Below are 24,113 nucleotides of genomic sequence, written 5' to 3'. Positions count from 1 at the left end.
CATGTGCGATGTGGATGATTACCCTTTTTATCAAATAGTCGTATTGGTCACTTTCGCACATTTTTTTTGTATTTCAATACCTATGCCTACGGGTCGGTGGCTCTCTTGGAATTTCACTATATATCCGAATATCTTAATTCATAGATGTGGGAACCTCATCCATCTTTCATCATTTCTCGTTTCTCTTGGAATCAGCGAATTTTCGTTTACATGATTTGATCAATTAAGTAGAAGGGTATCTTCCCCCAGATCTCAACCGATCAATGCACCCCTCCACAGCCTTCTGCATCGCATTTGTCGTCTCCTCCAACAAAGTAGTCAAAGGCACCTTCCCGGCCTTCTCAGCCTGCACCCGCACGTACTCATTATTCAACACCTTATTGATATTGACCTTTGAGACCCCACAATCAATACACTTCGCAAAAATTTCCTCCGTAAAAGGATCCGCACCATGAAGCACAAGCCTCACTTTCCCCCCAACAGCCTCATTAATCGACCTCAACCGCTCATACTCAAGCTGAATGCCACGCGGCCCATACTCCCCATGAACATTTCCAAAAGCCGGTGCCAGCCAATCAATCCCCGTATCCACAAACTCCTGACTCTCCTCGGGAGTCGTAAGCAACCCCTCCAAATCCGCCGTATCCGCAACTCCATCCTCCCCACCCTCGATCCTCCCGGGCTCCGCCTCCGTCGCAATACCCCGCGCATGGCAATACCCCACCAACTCACGGGTCAGCGCCAGGTTCTCCGCTTTCTCGTAGTGCGACATGTCGACCATGATACTGTCAAAGCCGCCCAGATCCGCCGCGTAGCGGATTATATCGGGTGTCTGCGCGTGGTCCATGTGGACTGTGATTGGGACTGTGGCTTTGCGCGCGGCCTCGGCGGCGGCGTGCACGAGGAGGCCGTCGGCGTAGTGGATTGCCCAGGGGAAGAGGAGAATCATTGCTGCTGAGCGCTTGGCTTCGGCGGCGCGGACAGTTGCCAGGATGCCTTCCACGTTGTAGCAGCACATTGCGGGGATGGCATAGTGGTTTTCGGAGGCATGGTCTAGGATGCGCAGGGCGCGGTTTTCTTTCAGAGACATTGTGATAGGGTTGAGGTGGTTGTTTGGTGGAATTGAAGGGGGAAAGCGGATTCGGTAACTCATTTATTAGGGATAATCCAGGGTCTATTCGCGCATCGGGGCTGTCCGAGTACTCGCTTCGCGTCCGACACTCGGAGTTGCTCCGTGTAACTACGTCAGTGTGAGATTTGGCGTGGGGGAAGATAACGACATATGTACATAACTAATGTTTAGCAATGTTTAGAAGTTATATTCCTTACTCTAATCATAGTCTTGTATTGTATGGCACGATGAGGTCTTTGTTGTATAATGCGGTGCTCGGAGCCACATACCACACCAGCGGCACCGGATATACATATATATCTACGGAGCTTAGATTGAGATCAATGAAAATGTCGGCTATCAGGATGATTTTATCCATTACAGAGGAGTGTGACACTAATTGTTAAACCTGAGTGTTCAATTCCTTAATCGGTCAAACGACAACAGATCGGCCCCAACAAACTAACTATATGGATGGCGACCTTGACATAAATGGCCAAACAACCACATCTCTTTCGTAAATTCCCATAAATCGACCTAATTGAAAACGCAAGTCAACAATAAGTTCGTTGAACGGTCATGAGTAGCACTCACGTAAATTTATTGATCAAGAGGAATTAGAGCGAATTGCTCCTCAATACTTTGATCGTACTCAGCCAACTTCAACAGGTTACCCTCCCCGTCGAAACGCAAAAACAATCCCGAGCCTTGTTCCACAAGCTCGTACTTGTTTTCTCCCTGGAACTCCGGGAGGAAAGCTTGGGGCCGGTCACCGGGGAAGCAGATCCTGTCACCCGTTTGGTCGCAGTTGATGTAGGCACCACTTTCATGGCGGATTTCAAAGTAGCCGCCCTTTGTAGGAGTGAAATCCCAGAATTGAACCCGCGATGTAAAGCGGAGAGGAGTATTGTCGCCCTCCTGAGTCAGAGCTAAGCCGTCTTGTTTGGCTGTATCAATAATGTAGGCGCCAGGGGCGAGGCAGTATGCGGATTGGAACAAGGTGGCCAGAGCGCCAAGAGCGAAAAATGACTTCATTTTGAGGATTGGGTGAGGTTTTGATGGAGTGAATGCTTCAGGCGGCCTTCGTAGGTGTGGGAAGGACTCTGGGATGGATATTGTAGGGGTTGGAATTCCTCTATCTTTATAGTTTTGATTTTGCTTTTTGCATGCTCACCGTACTTTGGCAGCTCTAGCATGAGGACTTGGTGATCGTGAACGATTGGGGATGTGGACTAAAACATGCATAAACTATCGATATATTGTATGCATGTAAATTGTTACTCTGTACATGCACCCAATTTCTTCACTATTGATTTGCATGTTGCCATATGAGCATTCCCATTCGATGATAGGTGCATTTGCTTATACAGAGATCCACATTATGCAGGGGGTCGATCTGGCCTTGGATCGAGATCGGTTGAGGATCATGACGAGTTTTCTTATTACTAGATAGGAATTAAACTGCGGGAAAGATTCTGCCGAAATATGGCGAAGCTTTGTATGGCTAGACTAAATTTTCATTTGAATATTGAAGATGCCAAGCTTCCGACCTCATTATATCCTCGTTCCAAGGGCGCAGAATTGACCTTTTGTTGGAATGTGACTGTAGTGTGCAGCCAAGACGATCTACATCTCAGCTGAAAATCACGATCTCGGGTTCAGCTGAAAGTCATTTCACATACGTAATAATTTCTTTGGCCCGCAAGGGTCTATCAATCTCACTACTCGTCATAGACACATGATATTCCAACTTGATCACATAATCTAAATGGTGAGTAAATTGCAAGCTCATGATAACTTCCTTCCATTGTGCCTCTTCGAATACCATAATCGAAGGCCGAGAAACCAAAATGCGGCGCCACAGCTAAATGAGAAGTAATAGTCCAATTTACAGGATGAAATATAAATCATCCACACCCTGTCGTGTAACAGTCCCGGTTCGGTACGTTCCGTGGCGGCTGGCGCTCCGGGATTGGTGGGTCTGAGGTTTGTCAACATTTCCAGTGTCGATGAAAAGCTGGACACGAAGTATATAGGCATATTCAATAGCTGTCAGGGTTGCAGTGGTACCTTTTGTTCCTGTCGTTGCCTTGTGTCGAACAATACCCAGAAAATGATGCCGATGAAAGCCAATTCCTAATGGGGTGCGTTTACACGGCGTGGACAATCCACGCAAACAAGTCCAACCCCCCAGAAGTGGGCTAAAAGATTATATGTGCACTCGACACATTCTGCGGGGCGCTCTATGCTAGCGATGAAGAGTGTGAGCAATCCGCACGGGAGAAAGATGACAGCAAGGGCATTCCGTACAATGTGTTGGAAACAAAGTACAACGTAGTGTCGGTTTTAATGGTAATATCTCCAGGAATGATATGGTAAATGACTTGTTGCACCAGTGCTTACACCTGCATCATCATGCATACTCATGTCGGAATCGAAGAGAGATGGATTGACTCGGTTAAACGCCACCAAAGCATTTTATTTATTCCTTACTTTGGCAAACTGTTCAATTTGAAGTTCTTTCTATCCCCAAGAACAATTGGTTCGGAAGAACCTGTAATGAAAAAAGAATCAGAGATAAGAAACAGGGTTCGGCCCAGCGCTTGTGGGATGCCGCCGGTACCTCATCAGTACTCATCACCTCTGGAGTTGGCGTAAGCCTATTATTAATTATCTTGAATTGCAGGTAAGCGATCTATTAAGCTCATCCAATCAAATGACTCTGCTTTGCATAATTTTCCCGTGTGACGAAATACACTTTGCTAAGCAGATGTGTAACCCGCCGGTGGGCATCCGGTGGGCATCCGGGAGACTCTATATAACCACCTCAATACTTGAACTGATCAATGTATCTAGAACTACAACCTTCCATCTACACTCCCCAATCATGGCACCTACTGTTCTTATTGTCGGTGCAACCGGCAACACCGGCTTCAGTCTCACCGAGACCCTACCAGCGTTACTCAAGTCCAGCAAAGCTCTATCCAACCACCGAATCATTGCTCTCACCCGCTCCGCCGACAGTCCCGCAGCCCAAAAGCTCGCCAAAGTGCCCGGCGTTGAAGTTGTCGAAAAAAACTGGGTTGACATAACCGCCGACTGGCTCCGCGAACACCAAGTCGTCAGAGCGTTCGTCGCATCCCACAACGAACCCAACCAATTCGCCGAAGAGTCGACATTCTACATGGCAGCTCTCGCCGCCGGCGTCAAATACGCCGTGCGAATCTCAACCACCGCCGCCAACGTTCGCCCAGACTGTAAAGCCTACTATGCACGCACGCACTGGGCAATCGAGAATCTCCTCAGCCAGCCCGAATTCTCCGCTTTGCAGTGGACGTCGCTGCAGCCGAATGTGTTTTCGAGCTTTTTGCTCATGTCTGCCGCGGAGTTGATCAAAGAGTACCGCAAGACGGGAAATCAGCATGTGTTGAAATTGCTGGCTGCGAAAGATGCACCCGTTGGCGTTATTGATGCGTCGGAAGTCGGGGTCTTTGCTGCGCATCTTTTGGCGCAAGATGATGTTTCTGCGCACAATCAGGCTAAGTATGTTCTCAATGGGCCCGAAGATATCACCGGAAAGCAGATTGTCGAGTTAGTGGAGCAGTATATTGGTGTGAAGGTCGACGAAGTCAGTTATCAAGACAATTCTTTTATTGACATGCTGTATGAGATGAAATATGCTGCGACTGGGCAGTCGAAGAATGTTATTCTGTCTATCAAGCATGCTCTGGAGACTTCATGGGAAGGAAAATGCTCGGCCTCTACAACTAGCAAGGAAGTGCTAGAGATCGCTGCTCCGAAGCTTACAGCTGCTGATGTGTTGGAGAGTCTTTTGGATTGAATAATTTCTAAGATTATCACTATGTAATTAAATTATTTTGGGAGTTACATGGGATTATCTCTATTGCCTGACTTCCCTGACTTGAACAGCCAATTGCTTTCGCTTGAATAGCATGATATTCCAAGGTTCTCTACCTGATCTAGCTCACTTTGAGTACATGCTAGCTTCGTCTGCTTGAGTTTTCTATTTAAAGATGTCAGTGATTCCCTATACGTAAATAGTCCCATAGAAACCGAGATATTCTAAGTATAGTATAAGCATTCGACGTTATTTTGCTTCACAACCCTCTCCACGATCTATGGAGATAAGATGTTCGGACAAATCTCCGAACAATTCTTAACATCGAACCGAAAACACTTAACTCCAGAAACCCAAAAAAATAAAGTAAATAAATACACTGACCTCCATTCTACGCCATCCACAACCCCAAACAACCCCCATCTCGGCCGGGAGCGCGGCAAACCACCTCGGACTTCTCCCGAGTCCAAGATTCCCCAGACACCTTTCCCCTCACCCCCACGTCCATTCCAAGTCCCCATATTTCTACATAATTAGACCAAATCTCAAACACCTAACTGGTAACCTAACTAAACACACTCCCATAAATCCCAACGTACCAATGTCCAATCCCAAACCCTCAATCGGCTTCGTCGGCCTCGGAGCCATGGGCTTCGGCATGGCAACCCACCTCGTGAAAGAAGGCTACACAGTCCACGGCTTCGACGTCTTCCCAGCCTCAGTAGAGCGCTTCGCCGCCGCCGGCGGCATCCCCGCCTCTTCACTACAGGACTCAGCGACGGATAAGAGCTTCTACGTGTGCATGGTTGCGTCCGCGCCGCAGGTGCAGAGCGTGTTGTTCGGGGAGAATGGCGTAGTCGCAGGTATTTAATATCCGTCCAAGCCTCCATTGTACCGAAAACAATAAAAGGAAAGGAATCAAGCTAATGCATCCAATTGTTATCCAGCACTACCGCAAAACGCAACCCTCCTCCTCTGCTCCACCGTCGCAGCAAGCTACGCGCAGTCCGTCCTGGCAGAACTATCCCGCGTCGGCCGGGGCGATATAAACCTCATTGACGCACCGGTATCAGGTGGCGCTCTGCGTGCCGCAGCCGGCACGTTGTCCATCATGGCGGGTGCCAGCTCTGACGCACTAGCGGCAGGTAAGGAGCTGCTGGAGGTACTATCTGATGCAAACAAGCTGTATCTTGTTCCTGGGGGCGTGGGCGCGGGCAGTAACATGAAGATGGTGCACCAGGTGTTGGCGGGGATTCATATTCTTGGTGCTAGTGAGGCGATGGGGTTCGCTGCGCAGCTTGGGTTGGGGGCGTCTGAGACTGCGGAGGCCATTCGCGGGTCTGGGGCGTGGACCTGGATGCATGAGAATCGGCTGGGGAGGATGCTTGGGGAGGAGTGGAATCCGGGTGCTAGTGCTTTGACTATTATATTGAAGGATGTTGTGAGTTTTTCCAGGACTGCATGCTTGCATTATATGCGACGTGATGCAATGCAATGCGGAATGCGATAGTTGCTAAATGGATTGGGATTTCTAGGGAATTATTACCACATCAGCGCGGCAGAGCCAGTTCCCGACTCCGCTGTCTTCGACGGCGGAGCAAGTTTATCTCTCTGCGCTGCTGCAGGGGTATGGGGCTTCTGATGATTCGTCGATGGTGCGGCAGTATTTCGGGGCGCCGATCATGAGCGTGGTCGGGAAGGAGGATGCAGAGGCGCTGCAGCTCGTGCTGGATTTGATGGAGGTGACGAATCTTGTTGCGGCAGCTGAGGCGATTGCATTCGCGCAGTATCTTGATGTTGATATGGAGCAGTTCTTTACTCTTGTTAGTGATGCTGCGGGGGCGAGTCGGCAGTTTGTCTTGAAGGGACGGGAGATGATTGAGGGGCGGGCTGGGGGGGAGACGCTTGATGCGGCTGCTGCGCGTCTTGAAAAGGCTGTGCAGAGGGCTAGGGATCTGCATTGTCCTTTGCATTTGGGAAATGCGGCTCTGAGTGTTTTGTTCCTGGCGAAGCGGTCTGGGTTGGGAGCTGAAGGGAGTGCTAGTGTGGTGAAGGCTTTTGGGAAGTAAATGTACATTGGAGATATACCAGCTTTTTATAGAAAATGATTGAACATGTAACAGAATTAGAGGTTTTACTTGGAGCAGTATAAATGGATCGGTTGGATGAATGATATTAACAGAGGACGACCTTGAGAAAGGTCTCCTCGCCAAAGAAAGTGATTTTTATATAATGATATCAAAAAGAGAAATGTTGTGTGAGGGTATCCAGAATATTAAAACCAACCAAATGACCAATTAGTATGTACAGACCCTGGAATCCGTGAGGGGGAGTACCCAAAAGTCAGAGAAGAAAGAGATGAAAGAAAAAGACAGCAAAGGTATACAAAAGGCCCGACCCATCAGAACGACTTATACTCATTTACACATGGCGCTCAAAGAGACAGTTAGACATCCATCTTCAGAGCCTCAATGGACTCCACCGAGCCTCGGCGGTCCTTGATGAACTTGGGCCAGGTATTGGTGAGCACGAGGTACTTGATACTGGCCTCTGCGGCGTCGAAGATAGACGCCTCAAACCCAGCGGGAATATCGCCCCAGTACTGCACGCGGTCCTTGAGAGACGCGGCCATGGAAGCCTGCATGGTCTTCTCGGAGTCGACGGACGAAGGCGAGGGCGGATCGAAAGTGAACTTGTCGAAGGGACTGGTGGGGTCGCACTCGCGCTCCTCGCCGTAGAGCAGACGAGTGGGCTTCTCGAAAATATCCTCCAGCTTCTTCAGCTCCTGGTGGGAGATATTGACGGGGAACTCGGCGTGGCGGACGCTGATGAACTCGGCGTAGATGTGCAGGGCACGGTTGAAGGCGCTGCGGATGATGTCGCGGTTGTTTCTCTCGGCCATGGCGGCGCGGTCCTTCATCGCGGCGGGCAGCTTGTTGCGCCATTCCGCGACGCTGGTGAGGAAGACGATGTTCTCGCCGGAGAACTCGCGCAGGGCGGAGAATTCCTGCAACGGGGCGGGGTTGCGCTCGAGGACGTGTTCGAGGGCGCCCATGGTCAGGATGCTGTCGCGGGAGTTGAAGGTGGTGGTGGAGCTGTTGGATTTCCAGCCTGAGATCATGGAGGCGACGACGGTGTTTTCGGAGTGGATGGATTTCTCGTCCGAGGTGGATTTGACCTTTGTTTCCCAGCGGGCGATCGACTCGAGGGTCTCCTGGCGGAGGCTCTGGTGGCGCATGACTTCCCAGCAGGGGAGGAAGACGGTGAAGATTTCGATGATCATGATGGACAGGCAGATCCACTGGGGAGGAACCCAGACCTTGTTGACGGGGGCCATGGCGGGGACGTAGAGGCCGACGAGCCACATGGGGGTGGCCCAGAGGCCGGCAATCGCGCAGCCGATGGTCTGGATGCGCCAGCCGTGGGTGTCGTGGATGTTGCGGGATTTCCAGAGAACGATAGGGGCCACGAGCCAGGACCAGAAGAACTGCCAGAACACACCCGGCCACCATTCCCATCCGGCGCCTTGTTTTGTGAGGATCTCCATCGGGGTTCCGGTGACTTCGGTGCCGGGGATACCCCAGGAGCTGTGGTATTTGCGGGAGATCAACCACATCAAGACGGTGAGGAACACCTGTTAGAGTTAGGGGGATTGAACACATTGGAAATGTATATGTATGTATATACATAGGGTTTCTAGCATACCTGAACGAACATTCCGATACCGACGAAAAAGAGAATCTTGCTAGTATATTTGAGACGTTGGAAACGGGCAATCAAGCCAGTCTTCGGCTCGGTGGGAGGAGCATCGACGAAACGATAGCCATCCACGGCGAACTTCTTTTGCTGATTAGCGACGTGGAGGAAGCGAGCGTTGGAGCCATGGAACAGGGCAATGCCACAAGGTAGGAGAGTCCCCATCAGCCAATAGCCACAGTCACCCGGCAAGACAGCACCCAGCATAGTGCCGAATTGAGTAGGGATCCAATATAAATGAAGGACGACAATCGAAGTGAGTGATAGACCGAGGCCACGAATTCGCAGGGTCGGCATATTGCGGTGCAGGACGAGATAGACCATTCCGGCGATGAGAACAGTTGTCCAGATACAACCCCAGGTCACCCACCACACGGTCACCGGGCCCAGATCAATCTGGGCCTTGGACTCGGCGGTGGCACCGAATTCTGAGCCCATGGTTCTATAAAGAGAGTGCTTAAGGAAAGTGAGTGAAGTTGGATAGCGCTTGGGGAGGGGGGATCCAGATTCCCGGGTGATCGGGTTCTTTTATGTGGGAAATGCACACCATTGCGCTACGATTTCACACTATGTGGGAATTCTGACCCGGGATTATGGGGAGCACATGCATTTCCGCACGAGGAAGTGGATCCCTACAGGTTTTTTATTTTGCTGTTTTGTATCATCTCGTTTTTGGCGTAAGGGTATGTAGATCATGGCTGAAGTTACCATGTGTTGCCCTTTGGGTCCCCGAATGAGACCAATGGGCGACCAGTGAGAGATCGGGAATGGGTTCAGGACGTATCAATGGAGTATCTCAGAGTATCCAGTTATACTCCAGTAGGACTCCAAGGTATCTCCACCTCTCTGCCGTTTAGGACATTGCGGTGGGTCTCTCATATCCCGATCGAAGGACTGTTTGGTTCGGTGATGGCGGGTGCTTGCGCGCTCTGCGGTATTTGTCAACGAGATGAATGCTGATTGGACCGTGGAGAGGGGCGTTTGAGATTAAGATCTCTTGGCAGGAGAAGGCTCCCGAGCTCTATTGAATCCGTCGTGTGAACTATTGAATCCTCAAAAGTTTCCTCGTTTCGGTTGCTCTCCGTGACGAAACGTTGATCTTCACTTTAAGGGGCAGGTATAATGACAAATTTGAGCTTGACATCATTCCATTTTACAGCGGGGAGCTTCGAGATTCGAGATAGTGAAGGTGTGGATTGAGGCTTTTAAGCATGTTCTTATCGATTCTGCTCGTGCCTCACCACGTTCATAGTTACAGTTGATGTATCATCTTTATACAGATGAACCTAATCGACTGAGATACGAATTGGGATCGACTACAATTATACTGCATAATTACATGGATAACATTATATCAGAGAAATACATGAGATCATAATCCATATTTGAGATCGAGTCAAAATCCTATAGCCAAGGTGTAAATATAATAGTCCCGTGCGATCAAGTCATATCTGCAGAATAGATCACATAGAACGGGTATATTGGCCCCAAAAGTAGGTCAAACAATGGCCAAATCGAGTTTAGACGTGTTCGGGATCCTGATCCTGAATCAACTATTGTTTTGGGAGATCACAGAAACAGATTTGTGTTTATTTGGGTATTCGGTGTTAATTGTCAGAAACGGAAAGCAAAGTGCGACCTATATATCAATCTCATCCTCTGTCCTCCGTAACCCTATTCAAATCCCTTGAACAAGGAAATCTAAACACCCATAAGTTGCAAATCACGTATCTCCACTCCACTTCATACGCGATGGGTCAATAAGCCCCATAGTCCGAGCTTCTTCTTCACTTCCCGCCTGAAGACTCCCAAAATATTTGACCGAATAACCAGGAACAAGCAGAGCATTTTTCAATCCCCGATCAACAACCTCCTGTTCCGATAACCCGTACATAAACCCATGAAAAGTAACCTGCACATCAGGGATCAACATGTCCACTCCCACTGCCTGCTCTTCCTCCTCCTCCTCCTCCTCCTCCTCCTCCTCCTCCTCCTCATCATCACCCTCCTCAAAACAAAACCCAGCATGCTCAATCTCCCTCAACCCCATCCCCCAAGCCTCAAACTCACACGTAGCCTCCACAAACCCATAAAACAGCCCATCCTCCCCACCCACCTGCGGCTCCCTCAACCCCCTATCCATAACATCCCCCAAAGAATCTCCCGTCATACGCCCAAGATAACAATGCCTCACAGCAGGCGGCACCTCAAACCGCCCCTGCAAACAACAGCCCCAGACATGGCGCGGCTCATCAAGTCCCAACGCAGACGCCTGCGCCTCGCTCTCCGCCCAACGAGTCCCGTGGAAGCGCCCGCGCCCAGCACGCTGGATATCCGCTAGGCCGCGCGCCTCGGCTTCCGACTCACTACCTGCATCCAGGGCCCCGTAGTACAGGTGCTGGTCTGCAGGCCGGGCGGCGCAGCAGCCGCGCACATGCACGGCGTCAAACAGGCCCATTCTGGCGGCGTCGGCGGCGCAGAACGCACGCATGAACCCCGTCCATTCGCTTTGCTGGTGCTTATGTGGGCTGATTACGGAGAGGCCCATTTCTTGTGCGTGCTGCTTGGAGGCTGCAAAGACGCTGCCGTGGTAGGTGTGCATTACGGGCTGGGGGCCTGGGAGGGGAGAGGGGGGTCTTGTTTTAGACTTTTGTTTTGGGGTGGGCTTTGTGCGGGGGGAAACGGTGGTGCTTGTGTTTTTGTGGGTTGGGGCTGCGGTGAAAAGGGTGTCTAGGGATTCTGTGGCCCATAGGGTTATGTCGTCTTCGATGCCGTTTGCTGCGTTGCGGGCGCGGCGGTCCGATTCGTCCTTCTGGAGGAGGGCGGTGGTGAGGAGGTCTGAACTTGTTTGTTGGCGTGATTGCTTTTGGGCGTTTTCTTCGATGCGTTTGCGGATGGTTGCTTCGATGCACTGCTGGATTAGCAAGAGGTCGAGGTCTGGGAGGATGCTAGTTTGTTTGGGGGATTCTTCGTGGCACTTATCGTGTGAATTTGGAATTTCTCCTAGGGAGTCGGGGTCTATTTCGGCGAGGATGCTGCCGTCTGTGATGCCGAACGTTTCGCTGTTGAGCTCGTCCCATTCTTCTTCGGTGAGAGGCTCGTGGGGAATGGGCGTGTAGATGAATTCGGGGTACAAGGGGCTCTTTGGAGTTCCGTATACAGACTCGTCGGCCGGCGAATCTATCCAAATATCGACTTCCTCGTAGTCGTAGTTACTACAGTCGCTGTCTTGTCCATGTTCAAGGTTGGGAGATGGCATCTCACCGGTAGTGTCCGCTAACATGAACCTCAGTCCAGCACATTTGCCCGAAAATAAATCCGAACCATCAGCAGCACACGAGAAAATCTGCCCATCGTCACTGTGGTCAGCAATTGTGTCCGCATCAGTAAATCCGACAGCATCTGAGAAAACCCAATCATTATCGCTGTGATCGGTATTCCCCAAATCCCCGCCGCTGCCAGCAGCACTCAAGAAGCCCTGACCATTATCGCTGTGGCCAGCACTCCCCGAGTCCCCGTTGGCAGTATAATATTCAGATACAGAGATACTCACCATTCGCGCAGTAATATCGACAATGTGCGCTGTAGCATCGGCGCTCTCGATTCCCTGGTAGGGCATTGATGGGGCCTCACCAGATGAAACGCTGGCTGCCCACTCAGACTCACATTGTACGCACATGCTCGGCTGCGTGGAGAGAAGGAACTCGTGCGAGATGTCGATGGCCTCGCATGCGGATATCAACTTTGGGCCGGCCAGCCGCAGTTTGTTCGAATACTCTTTGCAGCTGGTTATGCTCCAGTTGGAGATGTGGCCGCAGCTGGGATAGTGGTGGTAGGTGTGCTTGCACATTGTAGTCTATGAAGGTAAAAGTAGATGAGATGAGGTGAGAGAACTGTCCTTTTTGTGTAGGCTCGTGGCACAATTTATATAATCTGGAGTTAGGGCTTGGAGGGAGTCTCCGGGTCGAGGCACAAAGCCGAGTCGACGAACAAAGACTAGAAAATCAAAGACGCATAGTCAAGGGCATTGTTTACAATGGTGTATGAAACTCTTCTAGAACAAAGGCTATCATTTTCATCAAAGACACTTGTATTGGTATTTTCGGAGACCGAACTGGTTCTCTTTTTGTCTCAATCAGATCAAGTTCCTAGAACACGATATCAACCAAAAGCATAGTTTGCACAGTCTCTTGTCCCAATTCCAACAACGCCATATTCGAAACAAAAAACCCCTCTCCCATCATCTCATCACTCCAAATCCACCAAATACTTCACTCCTGACTCAACCAACCACCAAGCAGCCGTCTCATGCATCCAGCGCACCGCCCACCTCTCCAACGGCATCTTCCTCGTCTCATCGGCCCTCTTCCACATGCACGTCTCACTACAAAACACAATCTGCTCAACATCCCCCTCCACCCTCTCTGCAAAACTAAGAACCAACCTCCCCTCCACATAATCCACCCCCTGCATCTTAATCTCGAACTCCACGCGATCCCTCCGCCTCAGCTTAACGCGATAAACGCCACACACCAAATCGCCGACCTCGAAGTCCAGCGCGGCGATATGCGCCCTCGTGAAACTGGCCTTCTGCTCCGGCGTTTTGCTCACAAGCGCGAGCATTAGCGCCTGCGGGAACCGCGAGAACGCGGTCATGTTGCGGCGCAGCAGGCGAGTGAAGAGAATAGCTGGATCATGGTCTTGGGGGAGAGTGGCGCGGGGGGTCGATTTTGTGGCGCTTTCATGGATTGTGAAGAATTCTGGGGTAAATATGGGGTCTGGAATTGATTCTATGTTTGAGGTTTTTTGTAGGGTTCCGTTGTGGGTTGTGTGGGCTATTCTTTTTGATAGTTGGGTGTGGAAGATGTAAAAGTAGATTGCAGAGGAGCTGGTTATTATTGCTGTTGCTGTGACGATGAAGCGGAGCATTTTGATCTTTGGGTTTCTTGGGATTATGGTGGTTGGACTCTGTCGATGTGGTGAAATAGAAGTAGAAGTGATGTGTGGTCGAGTATCAAATCAGTGTCAAGTGACCGCATCATCGGATACGAGAATCATCTGCAGATGCTCTACACTATCGCAGTCTCGGTACCTGCAGTACGGGGTACATTATTCATTTTCAATCGGCCGCATAGATTAAATAGTCAAAAATACATAGTCAAACCAAGTCATACTCATACTCATACTCATAAAAACAAAAAGTGGTATCTATCCAAAAACAAAAAAGCACCTATTTCTTCGGCTGCAAAACCTCCACCCTCCCACTATTATGCCAAACCGCAAGTTTCATACCACAGTTCCCACAAGAATGCTCGACATCCTTCAGCGAAGACATCAAATAAGGAATACACCCCAGACAACAGCAGAAACAAAGCACCGCAGCCCAACCACTAGAAATGGAACCTGTTAGCAAGCGCACCCTTAACCTGAAGATCAACCCCAATGGAAAATGGAATCACATACTGCGTAGTACCACCGGAAACCGCTTCTACGCGCGTCATCTGCCGCACTCTACAGCCAGGACAATCAACCAGACACGGCGCCGACTGCACAGCGTGCAACGGCAGCGGAACTGCATTCGCATACCCGTTCTGTTGGGGGTTCTGCGGCGCATAGAACTGCTGGGGCTGGTTCGGGTATGTTTTTTCGTGGTTCATGGGTGCGTGTGGCATTTCGCCGACTGAGTCGGGTTGGAAGGGGTATTCCTTTTGTTGGATGGGTGTTGGGGACATGGCTGAGACGGAGCCGGTGTATTGCTGGGAGAGGGTGTCTGTATGTTGCGGGGGAATGGAGTTTGTATGTTGCTGGGGAGGGTAGACTTCAGGGGCTTCGCTGTATTCTGGGGCGGGAGCTGGTGTTTGTTAGTTGGGTGGCGCCTAGCTAGATATAGGGATGACACGTACTCGGGACAGGGTCGGGTTGTTGGAATCTGTTGGACATTATGTTCTGTTGGGTGCTGAATATTTAGAAATGTGTGAGAAGTAGATTCGAGATTGATGTTTTGATTCTTTATTTAGTTTTGTCAGCTGGGGGCGAAGCTTTAAATGAAGTTTTGAGTTGATAAAAATAGAGAGGATCCTCAGTCAGGGACTTTTAAGTGGAGATTCATAGCACTGCCCGGAATCATGTTAGACCCCGCGTTAATTAGTGGAAACAGCCTTATGTTTGGTATGGAGTCAGATGGCTTTGCATGACTGGTTAATCGAGAACTCGAGGAATTCCACGGTTCGAGGAAATCAGTAGAATGCGGCTCATTGGCGACCAAATTCTACAATTGTTGGTTCCCATATCTATGACTCTTACGATCTAACAGTACTCTCAAATGAATTTCATTACTTCTGTTTTTTTTTTACTGCTATCAAATCCCAAAATTAACGTAGCTATCTCATTGAAGCCCTGATCTGTCAATGTATAACCTGTCTAGGCCTTGGCCTTGGGGCGGCTTTAAGATTATTACGCCCAGTGGTAATTCATCAGGGCTTCAAGCCAATCACGTCACAACGGTGAGTGGGCGATCAGTGCCCATTGGGGTATTCCTCTGTGAGCCTGGAAGGCTGAGTAAGTTTGGATACGAACTTACTGCATGACGGGATATTTGGCCCCTAAACCCCGATAATGAATTATGGAGATTTGACATTGTGCATGTAGTAATACCTGAAACCCCCTTATCACTGGCAATTATTCCATTTCTGTCCAAGCTCCTATTCTCAAATACTACAATGAAGCTTTACTTTCATTCGTTAGATTTGTGAGAGAAGCGAATGCTTGATTAATCAACCAATCAATCAAAGTTCAATTAACCTGTTGCAGTCTAATTAGTGACGTATAACGATGCAGGCGCTCCCTCCAGCGGAAGCAAGAACTCGTGGCCAAACGCCAGAGCTGGGGTCGTAGATGGATACCTGACATTGTCAAGGATGTTCCCCGATTTTATTACTCAGTGATGCAGTATAGGTCTATCTGGCGCCTTCATCGAAATCTTGAAAAGGAAAATGATCTCGGACACCGATAACATCTTCAGGACTCCCAGCCGCTTCAAGCATTTTGGTCTTCATATCGTCGGCCACTTCTTTCACAATATCGTGCTCATCATTCGGAGCCCAACCCAGAGCATCAACACCCAAGACATATCGCACTTGTTCCATTGCGACGTCAGCTTCTGTTTAACGAGCATTTAAGTCCATGGTTTCTCGGACAATGTCCTCTGAATAATCCACCGGAGCGACCGAATAAGCCTACTCATTTTGACGCATCACCGGTCTCGGCAATTGTCGGCCAACTCCGTATACACCGAATGAATTTTGCTCGTGGCGATACTGAGTATCCTTCCCATGGCGTACCAGCGCTCCTTAATAGCCGTTGACGGAGGATGACAGAATTATCAAAGGTGGCATCAGATGGTCTTCATTTGGTCGTTTGGGAAGAGCAGCATACAGAAAATGTATTAGTCGTCTGCGATGAGTATCTCATACCCATGCTTGCTCAGATGGAGGCGAAAAGTCACAATCTGAAGGAAGAGCATGCTGAGGCTGTTGCGGCATCTCTGATTCTGGATCACTGTCATTCTGGAAGTGAGCTGGGATTGCAGCGGCAACGCCGAGAGGAAGAATAGAACAATGCTGCCAATCTATTAGGCCGATTATCTCATTTGAATCAGACACGAGGCCTGATACATGTAGTTTAACATACAACGTATGATAATATCATGGATGTATATGGAATCTAGGTTTTGGCCCCCTGTTGGCTAATCTTGAAATTTTTGAGGTTGATGTCATTTAAATGTGCCAATTTGGCTGTAATTGAGTAAGTTGAGGAAATTAAGACAGAAGAATATCTTAAGTCAGGAGTTGTATGGTTCAGGAATAAGTTTCATTTTTTTAAAAGGAAGCTGTTGAGCGCTACAATCCACAGTCTTGCAAGGCAAACCTCTACTAATCTACCATATTCAAGTCCAATTTCAAAAGAAAGGTCCAAGAAAAGCTCGATTTCCATTCAGCATCATCTACACCAAACTAGACGGAAGCTCATCAGAAAGCCGCATATGATCAGGAGGAAATCCATAATCAACATATCCAAAATCTTCTGGCAACTCATCATCCGAAAGCAAAATGTTCGCAACACTCTGAATCCCCTGCAAGAAACCAGCAACGTGAAAGTCCGTTTCCCCCGAGGGCACATCATCACTGCCATGGCCACGCACATCAATACTGCCACCGTGCTCACCGTCAAGCTCATCAAAGACCCTTATCAAAGGATCCATGATCCTCTCGTCGCAAAGACGCCCAAACTCAGAATCCCAGTGATCAACGCCTCTATTGATCACAGCTGGATGGTCTGGATCTTCTCTGTTCATTCTCTTGGCGACATCGATAATTACTCCCAGTAGGCGCTGCATGTTAGTCAGGTAGAGGGGGGCTTGGTGGCGGTCTATTCTGGCGATGTGGAGGAGCATGACTTGGTCTGTTAGGCCTTTTCTAAACTCGTGGCATGCGGCGCTGTATTGTTCGCCTGGGTTCATATTCTCGGTTGGATGGTTGGTGAGGTATGAAGTCCAGAAGGTGTCCCAGTACTCCGTGCGAGACATGAGTAGGATATTAGATGGGGTTAGTGAGTAGGTGTTGATTTCTTACTTGACATTGGGATTGGGGATGGAATCTAGAGTCAGGGAGGGGTCTATTGTATGTCGGTATTGATACTCTGAAAAGGTGGCTTAAGCTACTTATGCCATTGCGGCTGCTAACGGTTGTATCTATGGAAAAGGCTATGTTCCTCAAAGAGGGATATGGCTACAAAGGTCGTTGTGTATTCTTTGTTGTCACCGCGAGACTCATTATTCTAGTTGACGGTTCAATGAGCTGGTATTGGCTGAAAGGGACGATTTCTTAGCGCTGCCATAGCTAGAAGATTTGTCACTATCTGAATTTCAACCGATTCAGGGGTATCTGCATGGTATGACGGCCTTGACGATTCGGGTTCATCTTGAAGCAAGGCCATGAGCAGAGATCCTAAGCAACTGATTGTGTTTGCAGATGGCTAAACATCCTACAACTTGTAGTTGAAATTTCAAGCTCAGTTGCGATGAAATATGGTAAAATATTATGTTAATTATTTTCCCCCTTTTAAGACTCTTTTTTTAAAAAAAAACCGGTTCCTGGCAGCTCAGATGCATTGTAGCACAGCCTAACGTTCGAAGGCAATGCAGGATCGACATCAATTCCCCGATATGCCAAGACTCTGTCAAATAGAATAGCCACACATAAAGAGATAAGAAGAATATAGAGAGTAGAAAGAGTAAAAAGATAGAAGAGAAGAGAAAAAAAAAAGATTCGACCCGAAACAGCGAATAGGGCCACCAAAGTGCCTGGACCCGTTCCCGTCTAGCTCCCCCACATCTCCACTGAAGCTTCAAATCAATTGCATACTGCAGTTTCAGTATGGTACTACAACGTTGTACAATTGTATGTTGTGGAAGTAGCAATTGAAAGAAAAGAAAGAAAAAAAGAGTAAAGTCAAAAAAATCAAAAGAAAAACGAGAGACCAAAGCGTTGAGGGGTCAATGTCACATGTTGAGAGACCCCGCTGAACTTCCTTGATCTGGAGAGCTCTACTCCGTACTCTCTTCTTCTTTTTCTCCACATCATCGCAATTATGTCCAACATTCCTACTGATGGTACAGGTAAGTTATTCTGACTGGCAAAAATCATAGCAATTGATTCTAATTCCAGCACCAATAGGTGTTATCGGGCTAGACCCGTGGCTGGAACCTCATCGCGAGGTTCTGAAGCATAGGTACCAGGTCGTCGAGACATGGGCCAAGACGATCAATGAGAACGAGGGTGGACTGGACAAGTTTAGCAAGGTGAATTCAACCTGGAATCCCCGATCGTTCCGGTATTAATGATCTTATCAGGGCTACGAAACCTTTGGCCTCCATGCGCAACCTAACGGCGACATCAAATACCGGGAATGGGCACCCAATGCGAAGGAAGCTTCTTTGGTCGGCGAGTTTAGTATGTCTCCGTTTGGACAATTTTGGGAACAATTTGACTGAGACTGGCAGATAACTGGGACCCCAATGCCAACCCCATGACGAAGAACGACTTTGGGGTCTGGGATGTAACCGTTCCCGCAAAGGACGGTGCTGCCGCAATTCCCCACAAGAGCAAGATCAAGGTCAATCGATCCATTTCCGAGTCAATCGCACCCATCACTAACAAAAACTACAGATCACAATGGTACTCCCCAGCGGAGAGCGTATCTACCGACTTCCCGCTTGGATCAAGCACGTAACCCAGGACCTGACTGTCTCGCCTGCGTACGACGCAGTCTTCTGGAATCCGCCCGCGGAAGAGGCCTACAAGTTCCAGCACCCGCGTCCCAAGAAGCCCGCCAGCCTGCGTATCTATGAAGCCCACGTCGGTATCTCCTCACCAGAGACCAAGGTCGCTACATACAAGGAGTTCACCAAGAACATGCTACCCCGCATCAAGTATCTGGGATACAATGCGATTCAGCTCATGGCCATCATGGAGCATGCTTACTATGCCAGCTTCGGCTACCAGGTCAACAACTTTTTCGCGGCCAGCAGCCGCTACGGACCCCCAGAGGATCTGAAGGAGCTCGTGGACACTGCCCACAGCATGGGATTGGTTGTTCTGCTTGACGTGGTTCACAGTCACGCTTCCAAGAACGTGATTGATGGACTCAACGAGTTCGATGGAACAGACCACCTCTACTTCCACGGAGGTGCCAAGGGCCGCCACGAGCTGTGGGACAGCCGTCTGTTCAACTATGGAAACCATGAAGTCCTGCGTTTCCTCTTGAGCAACCTCCGCTTCTGGATGGAAGAGTACAAGTTCGACGGATACCGCTTTGACGGCGTCACCAGCATGCTCTACACCCACCACGGAATTGGAACGTACGTACAATCCCCCATCCTTCCCAGACCCAACTAACAGCACAAAGCGGTTTCTCCGGTGGCTACCACGAGTACTTCGGTCCTGCTGTTGACGAGGAGGGCGTCACATACCTGACTCTCGCCAACCAAATGCTGCACGACCTCTACCCAGACGTAATCACCGTCGCTGAAGACGTCTCGGGCATGCCAGCCCTCTGTGTCCCCCACGCCCTAGGCGGCGTCGGCTTCGACTACCGCCTGGCCATGGCCATCCCAGACATGTACATTAAGCTGCTTAAGGAAAGCCAAGACGACGAGTGGGACATGGCCAACATCTCCTTCACGCTCACCAACCGCCGCCACGGCGAGAAAACCATTGCCTACGCCGAGAGCCATGACCAAGCGTAAGTCCCCGCCCCCTTCTTCCCAGATCCAGACCCAGACCTAACACTAACTCTCTCCCCAGCCTGGTCGGCGACAAATCACTCATGATGTGGCTCTGCGACAAAGAAATGTACACGCACATGTCAAAGCTGACCGAATTCACACCCGTGATCGAGCGCGGCATGGCCCTGCACAAGATGATCCGGCTGGTAACGCACGCGTTAGGCGGCGAAGGCTACCTGAACTTCGAAGGCAACGAGTTCGGCCACCCAGAATGGCTAGACTTCCCGCGCGAAGGAAACAACAATTCCTTCTGGTACGCGCGGCGCCAGCTGAACCTCACCGACGACCCGCTGCTGCGGTACAGGTTCCTGAACGAGTTCGACCGCGGAATGCAGCTGGCCGAGCAGAAGTACGGCTGGCTGGCATCGGAGCAGGCGTATATCAGTTTGAAGAACGAGAGCGATAAAGTGCTTGCGTTTGAGCGCGCAGGGCTGCTCTGGATCTTCAATTTCAACTCCACGCAGAGCTTTACCGATTACCGCGTTGGTGTTGAAGTCCCTGGTACGTATCGCATTGTGCTTGATACGGACGATGTCGAGTTCGGCGGTTTCGGGCGGAACGTCAAGGAGACGAGGTTCTTTACTACTGACTTGGAGTGGAATGGGAGGAAGAATTTCGTGCAGGTCTATCTTCCGAACCGGTCGGCTTTGGTATGTGTTGAGATTGAGACTTGGTCTCGTTGTGTTTGTGTAAGGTTGCTGACTGACTTCTGCAGGTCCTCGCTTTGGAGAATACTCTGTAATATGTATGCATCTCGGCCTCGTCTCCGTTTAGCTGGGTCTTGGGACGTGCTGATAGACGCTGTTCTTTACTATCATTTATACTGGCCTGGTTTCGCGAAAGAATGCATTTGTTTATACCATGTTAAATGATTTGCTTTGTAGACTATGTAGAAAGTAGCAAGTAGATAGTAGATAGTAGTGTTCGCCAATGGTCTGTGTATTCAGCGCCCTGCCTAGGAATACACAATACCAACAGCTGAGCCAAGCAGAGAGCAAGCAGTGTACACTTATGACATAGCAAGCACCAGGCTACATATCGCCGTCTCTCTCAGTCATGATACTCGCAGGCCAAGTGAGCCAGTATCTACGCCTACACTACACTACACAGTACACGATTTACATCTCAGCAAAGACACAATCACAAAGGAAAAGATGTCGAGAATCAGGTTTTGAACTCTAAATACACAAAATAATGAAACACGCCGGTCAAGGGTTGTGTAAGGTATCTCTCCAGACCGGCTTTGAAAACTTCATCGCTAATTAGACAAAACCCCTCCCCCTATCGCGATCCTCTCTCTCGTCCGTGTCACCTAGCACACGAAGTATTCCCTGCAGTTCCTCTGATCCCTTTCGGGTTCGTAACGAACGAGTCTAGAATGAAAGAAGCCAGTCTTGGCGCGACACCCAGCTCAAGTGAATTGAATCCCTTTTGCATTTTGCTTAGATGTAATAATGTACACTGCTAAGACGGTGTCGCGTACAACCGGTATTTTCAAACAAGGGAAATTAAATGTTTCGGGGACACGACATAGAGAGAAAGGGGAAGGAAAGGGGAAGAGTTCAGACGCTAGCTAGCAGACAAAATTACATTTAGGCCTTGCCCTCGAGCTCGGCGAGAATCTTCTCACCCTTGGCGCGGGCGGCCTGCATGTCACCGACCATGTAGAAGGCGTTCTCGGGAAGGTCGTCACCCTCACCAGCAATGATGGCCTTGAAGGAGGAGATGGTGTCCTTCAGGTCGACGAGGGTACCCTCGATACCAGTGAAGACCTGGGCGACGGCGAAGGGCTGGGACAGGAAACGCTGGAGCTTACGGGCACGCTCGACGGTAAGCTTGTCAGCCTCGGACAACTCGTCCATACCGAGAATGGCAATGATATCCTGGAGGGACTTGTACTCCTGGAGCATCTGCTGGACACGGGTGGCGGTGTTGTAGTGGTCGTCACCGATGATACGGGGGTCGAGCATACGGGACTTGGAGTCGAGGGGGTCGACAGCGGGGTAGATACCCAACTCGGAAATACCACGGGACAACACAGTGGTGGCGTCCAAGTGAGCGAAGGTGGTAGCGGGGGCGGGATCAGTCAGATCGTCAGCGGGCACGTAGACGGCCTGGACGGAAGTGATAGAACCCTTGTGGGTGGTGGTGATACGCTCCTGCATGACACCCATGTCAACAGCCAGGGTGGGCTGGTAACCGACGGCAGAGGGGATACGACCCAGAAGGGCAGACACCTCGGAACCGGCCTGGGTGAAACGGAAAATGTTGTCAATGAAGAGCAGCACATCCTGACCCTCCTCGTCACGGAAGTACTCGGCAATGGTGAGACCAGTCAGGGCAACACGGGCACGGGCACCCGGGGGCTCGTTCATCTGACCGAACACCAGGGCGACCTTGGAGTCACCCTCAAGCTGGATGACACCGGTCTCCTGCATCTCGTGGTACAGATCGTTACCCTCACGGGTACGCTCACCGACACCACAGAAGACGGAGTAACCACCGTGAGCCTTGGCGATGTTGTTCTAGCGGTCGAGTTAGTAAAAATGGTTTCGTCACTCAAGCAATTTCCCAATTGAATCGGGAATTGAGAACAAAATGGGGGGAAATCTTACAATCAACTCCTGAATGAACACAGTCTTACCGACACCGGCACCACCGAACAGACCAATCTTACCACCACGGGCGTAGGGGGCGAGGAGGTCGACGACCTTGATACCAGTGACGAGAATCTCAGCGGAGGTGGACTGGTCGACGAACGCAGGAGGCTCGGCGTGGATAGGAGCGAACTTGGTGGCCTTGACGGGACCACGCTCGTCAATGGGGTCACCAGTGACGTTAATGATACGGCCCAGGGTAGCGGGACCGACGGGGACAGTGATGGGAGCACCAGTATCGGTGGCAACGACACCACGGGAGAGACCCTCAGTACCTTTATCATGACGTTAGTTCAAGCTCGGAAATGGCGGTAGGACGCAGTGGGTCTCCCGATCGGGAAGAGAGCCACGGTGGCCAGGAAAGGGGGATTGTGAGAGCAAGGGGAGTTCAAGCTTACCGTCCATGGCAATAGTACGGACGACATTCTCACCCAAATGTTGCTGTGAGGTCAGGGTTAGCTTTTTATTGAGGGTCGAAGGGATGGTCCAATCAGAGCACGTACAGCAACCTCGAGAACGAGCTTCTGGCCGTTGTTGGTGGTCTCAATGGCGTTGTAAATGGCAGGGAGCTTGTCGCCGGAGAACTTCACTGTAAAATGGCGAATAAAAAGTCAGATACGGTTTTGTTGATGATTTGGGAGTTGATTGCGATGGTTTTGGTGATGGATTGGGTCCAGGGAAAAGATTTTCGCGAGGTCCCCATTCCGTCAGGAGTCGACAACACGTACCGTCAACGACGGCACCAATGACCTGGTGAACCTTGCCGGACTGGCCAGCATCGGTGCTAGCGAAGCGGGCAGTGAGAGCCGGGAGAGCATTGGAGCGGATGGGCTGGAAAGCGCGGGCAACGGGGGTTGTCCGGGCGAAAGCAGCCCGTCCAAAGGACCGGGCGAGACCGCTAGAAAAGAGAAAAAAATTAGTTTCAATAATTAAAAAAAGATTGTCGAGGTTGATGAGATCAAAAATTCATACCTCTTGAACATGATGGAGGTGTTGAAGAGCGAGATGTGGATGAAAGGGAGAGGTGTTGGAACGGGAAAAGAGGGAAGAAGAGAAGGGAAGAGGTTGGTGGATGGGGACTGGTCGCCCTTAGCCTTTCCGGGGCGGTTTTGCCGACGGATCCCGTGATGAACCGAGTCAATTCAGTTGTGATTTTTACCACGCAACAGTTTTGTATGTAGAGTAATTTATATTGATCTTCTAATATTCAGCATAGTCTCTTCATTTTTCAACAAAAAATTATACAATGAACGATAATATTTGAAGTAATCTGACCGAGGAAGCTCATCTCGGAATTCGCGCACACACACCGGGGCTTGGCATCCGGGTGCAGGGAACCACAACTCTTCTTGACCCTATATACTAGTATGTATATAGAAATATAGA

The 24,113-nt window shown here is 49.9% G+C and overlaps 13 protein-coding genes across 13 annotated transcripts; 4 read left to right on the top strand and 9 right to left on the bottom strand.

Moving 5' to 3' along the window:
- Positions 1-223: 223 nt before the first annotated feature.
- N7529_009586 (class II fructose-bisphosphate aldolase) lies at positions 224-1,090 on the bottom strand (the record flags this gene model as incomplete). Its single annotated transcript, XM_057245113.1, has 1 exon — positions 224-1,090. The coding sequence occupies one exon, from the start codon at positions 1,088-1,090 to the stop codon at positions 224-226; it is 867 nt and encodes a 288-aa protein (XP_057093376.1).
- A 621-nt stretch (positions 1,091-1,711) lies between these two features.
- Positions 1,712-2,146, bottom strand: N7529_009585 (uncharacterized protein; the record flags this gene model as incomplete). The annotated part of the gene is made up of 1 exon (XM_057245112.1): positions 1,712-2,146. One exon carries the CDS (start codon positions 2,144-2,146, stop codon positions 1,712-1,714), a length of 435 nt encoding a protein of 144 aa, XP_057093375.1.
- Positions 2,147-3,998: 1,852 nt separating this feature from the next.
- N7529_009584 (NmrA-like family protein) lies at positions 3,999-4,952 on the top strand (the record flags this gene model as incomplete). The annotated part of the gene is made up of 1 exon (XM_057245111.1): positions 3,999-4,952. The coding sequence occupies one exon, from the start codon at positions 3,999-4,001 to the stop codon at positions 4,950-4,952; it is 954 nt and encodes a 317-aa protein (XP_057093374.1).
- A 619-nt stretch (positions 4,953-5,571) lies between these two features.
- N7529_009583 (uncharacterized protein) lies at positions 5,572-7,039 on the top strand (the record flags this gene model as incomplete). The annotated part of the gene is made up of 3 exons (XM_057245110.1): positions 5,572-5,833; positions 5,918-6,411; positions 6,506-7,039. The coding sequence occupies 3 exons, from the start codon at positions 5,572-5,574 to the stop codon at positions 7,037-7,039; spliced, it is 1,290 nt and encodes a 429-aa protein (XP_057093373.1).
- Positions 7,040-7,416: 377 nt separating this feature from the next.
- Positions 7,417-9,164, bottom strand: N7529_009582 (uncharacterized protein; the record flags this gene model as incomplete). The annotated part of the gene is made up of 2 exons (XM_057245109.1): positions 7,417-8,604; positions 8,676-9,164. 2 exons carry the CDS (start codon positions 9,162-9,164, stop codon positions 7,417-7,419), a joined length of 1,677 nt encoding a protein of 558 aa, XP_057093372.1.
- A 1,285-nt stretch (positions 9,165-10,449) lies between these two features.
- Positions 10,450-12,576, bottom strand: N7529_009581 (uncharacterized protein; the record flags this gene model as incomplete). The annotated part of the gene is made up of 1 exon (XM_057245108.1): positions 10,450-12,576. One exon carries the CDS (start codon positions 12,574-12,576, stop codon positions 10,450-10,452), a length of 2,127 nt encoding a protein of 708 aa, XP_057093371.1.
- A 398-nt stretch (positions 12,577-12,974) lies between these two features.
- N7529_009580 (uncharacterized protein) lies at positions 12,975-13,655 on the bottom strand (the record flags this gene model as incomplete). Its single annotated transcript, XM_057245107.1, has 1 exon — positions 12,975-13,655. One exon carries the CDS (start codon positions 13,653-13,655, stop codon positions 12,975-12,977), a length of 681 nt encoding a protein of 226 aa, XP_057093370.1.
- A 301-nt stretch (positions 13,656-13,956) lies between these two features.
- N7529_009579 (LITAF-like zinc ribbon domain-containing protein) lies at positions 13,957-14,666 on the bottom strand (the record flags this gene model as incomplete). Its single annotated transcript, XM_057245106.1, is given in 3 exon segments — positions 13,957-14,129; positions 14,146-14,577; positions 14,630-14,666. 3 exon segments carry the CDS (start codon positions 14,664-14,666, stop codon positions 13,957-13,959), a joined length of 642 nt encoding a protein of 213 aa, XP_057093369.1.
- A 1,016-nt stretch (positions 14,667-15,682) lies between these two features.
- On the bottom strand, positions 15,683-15,871 carry N7529_009578 (protein kinase-like protein; the record flags this gene model as incomplete). The annotated part of the gene is made up of 1 exon (XM_057245105.1): positions 15,683-15,871. One exon carries the CDS (start codon positions 15,869-15,871, stop codon positions 15,683-15,685), a length of 189 nt encoding a protein of 62 aa, XP_057093368.1.
- A 224-nt stretch (positions 15,872-16,095) lies between these two features.
- N7529_009577 (uncharacterized protein) lies at positions 16,096-16,338 on the top strand (the record flags this gene model as incomplete). Its single annotated transcript, XM_057245104.1, has 1 exon — positions 16,096-16,338. One exon carries the CDS (start codon positions 16,096-16,098, stop codon positions 16,336-16,338), a length of 243 nt encoding a protein of 80 aa, XP_057093367.1.
- Positions 16,339-16,728: 390 nt separating this feature from the next.
- On the bottom strand, positions 16,729-17,310 carry N7529_009576 (uncharacterized protein; the record flags this gene model as incomplete). Its single annotated transcript, XM_057245103.1, has 1 exon — positions 16,729-17,310. The coding sequence occupies one exon, from the start codon at positions 17,308-17,310 to the stop codon at positions 16,729-16,731; it is 582 nt and encodes a 193-aa protein (XP_057093366.1).
- Positions 17,311-18,374: 1,064 nt separating this feature from the next.
- Positions 18,375-20,812, top strand: N7529_009575 (1,4-alpha-glucan branching enzyme GLC3; the record flags this gene model as incomplete). The annotated part of the gene is made up of 8 exons (XM_057245102.1): positions 18,375-18,402; positions 18,461-18,585; positions 18,637-18,736; positions 18,787-18,899; positions 18,953-19,644; positions 19,692-20,027; positions 20,090-20,720; positions 20,786-20,812. The coding sequence occupies 8 exons, from the start codon at positions 18,375-18,377 to the stop codon at positions 20,810-20,812; spliced, it is 2,052 nt and encodes a 683-aa protein (XP_057093365.1).
- An 850-nt stretch (positions 20,813-21,662) lies between these two features.
- Positions 21,663-23,710, bottom strand: N7529_009574 (F1F0 ATP synthase subunit beta; the record flags this gene model as incomplete). Its single annotated transcript, XM_057245101.1, has 6 exons — positions 21,663-22,595; positions 22,686-23,002; positions 23,126-23,168; positions 23,231-23,316; positions 23,456-23,625; positions 23,700-23,710. The coding sequence occupies 6 exons, from the start codon at positions 23,708-23,710 to the stop codon at positions 21,663-21,665; spliced, it is 1,560 nt and encodes a 519-aa protein (XP_057093364.1).
- Positions 23,711-24,113: the final 403 nt, after the last annotated feature.

This window comes from Penicillium soppii (assembly GCF_028829465.1).
Source record: "Penicillium soppii strain IBT 18220 chromosome Unknown utg000007l, whole genome shotgun sequence".
Classification (NCBI taxonomy): Eukaryota; Fungi; Ascomycota; class Eurotiomycetes; order Eurotiales; family Aspergillaceae; genus Penicillium; species Penicillium soppii.
The sequence above is the reverse complement of the archived record's forward strand: the minus strand, read 5'-3'. Positions and strand labels throughout refer to the sequence as shown.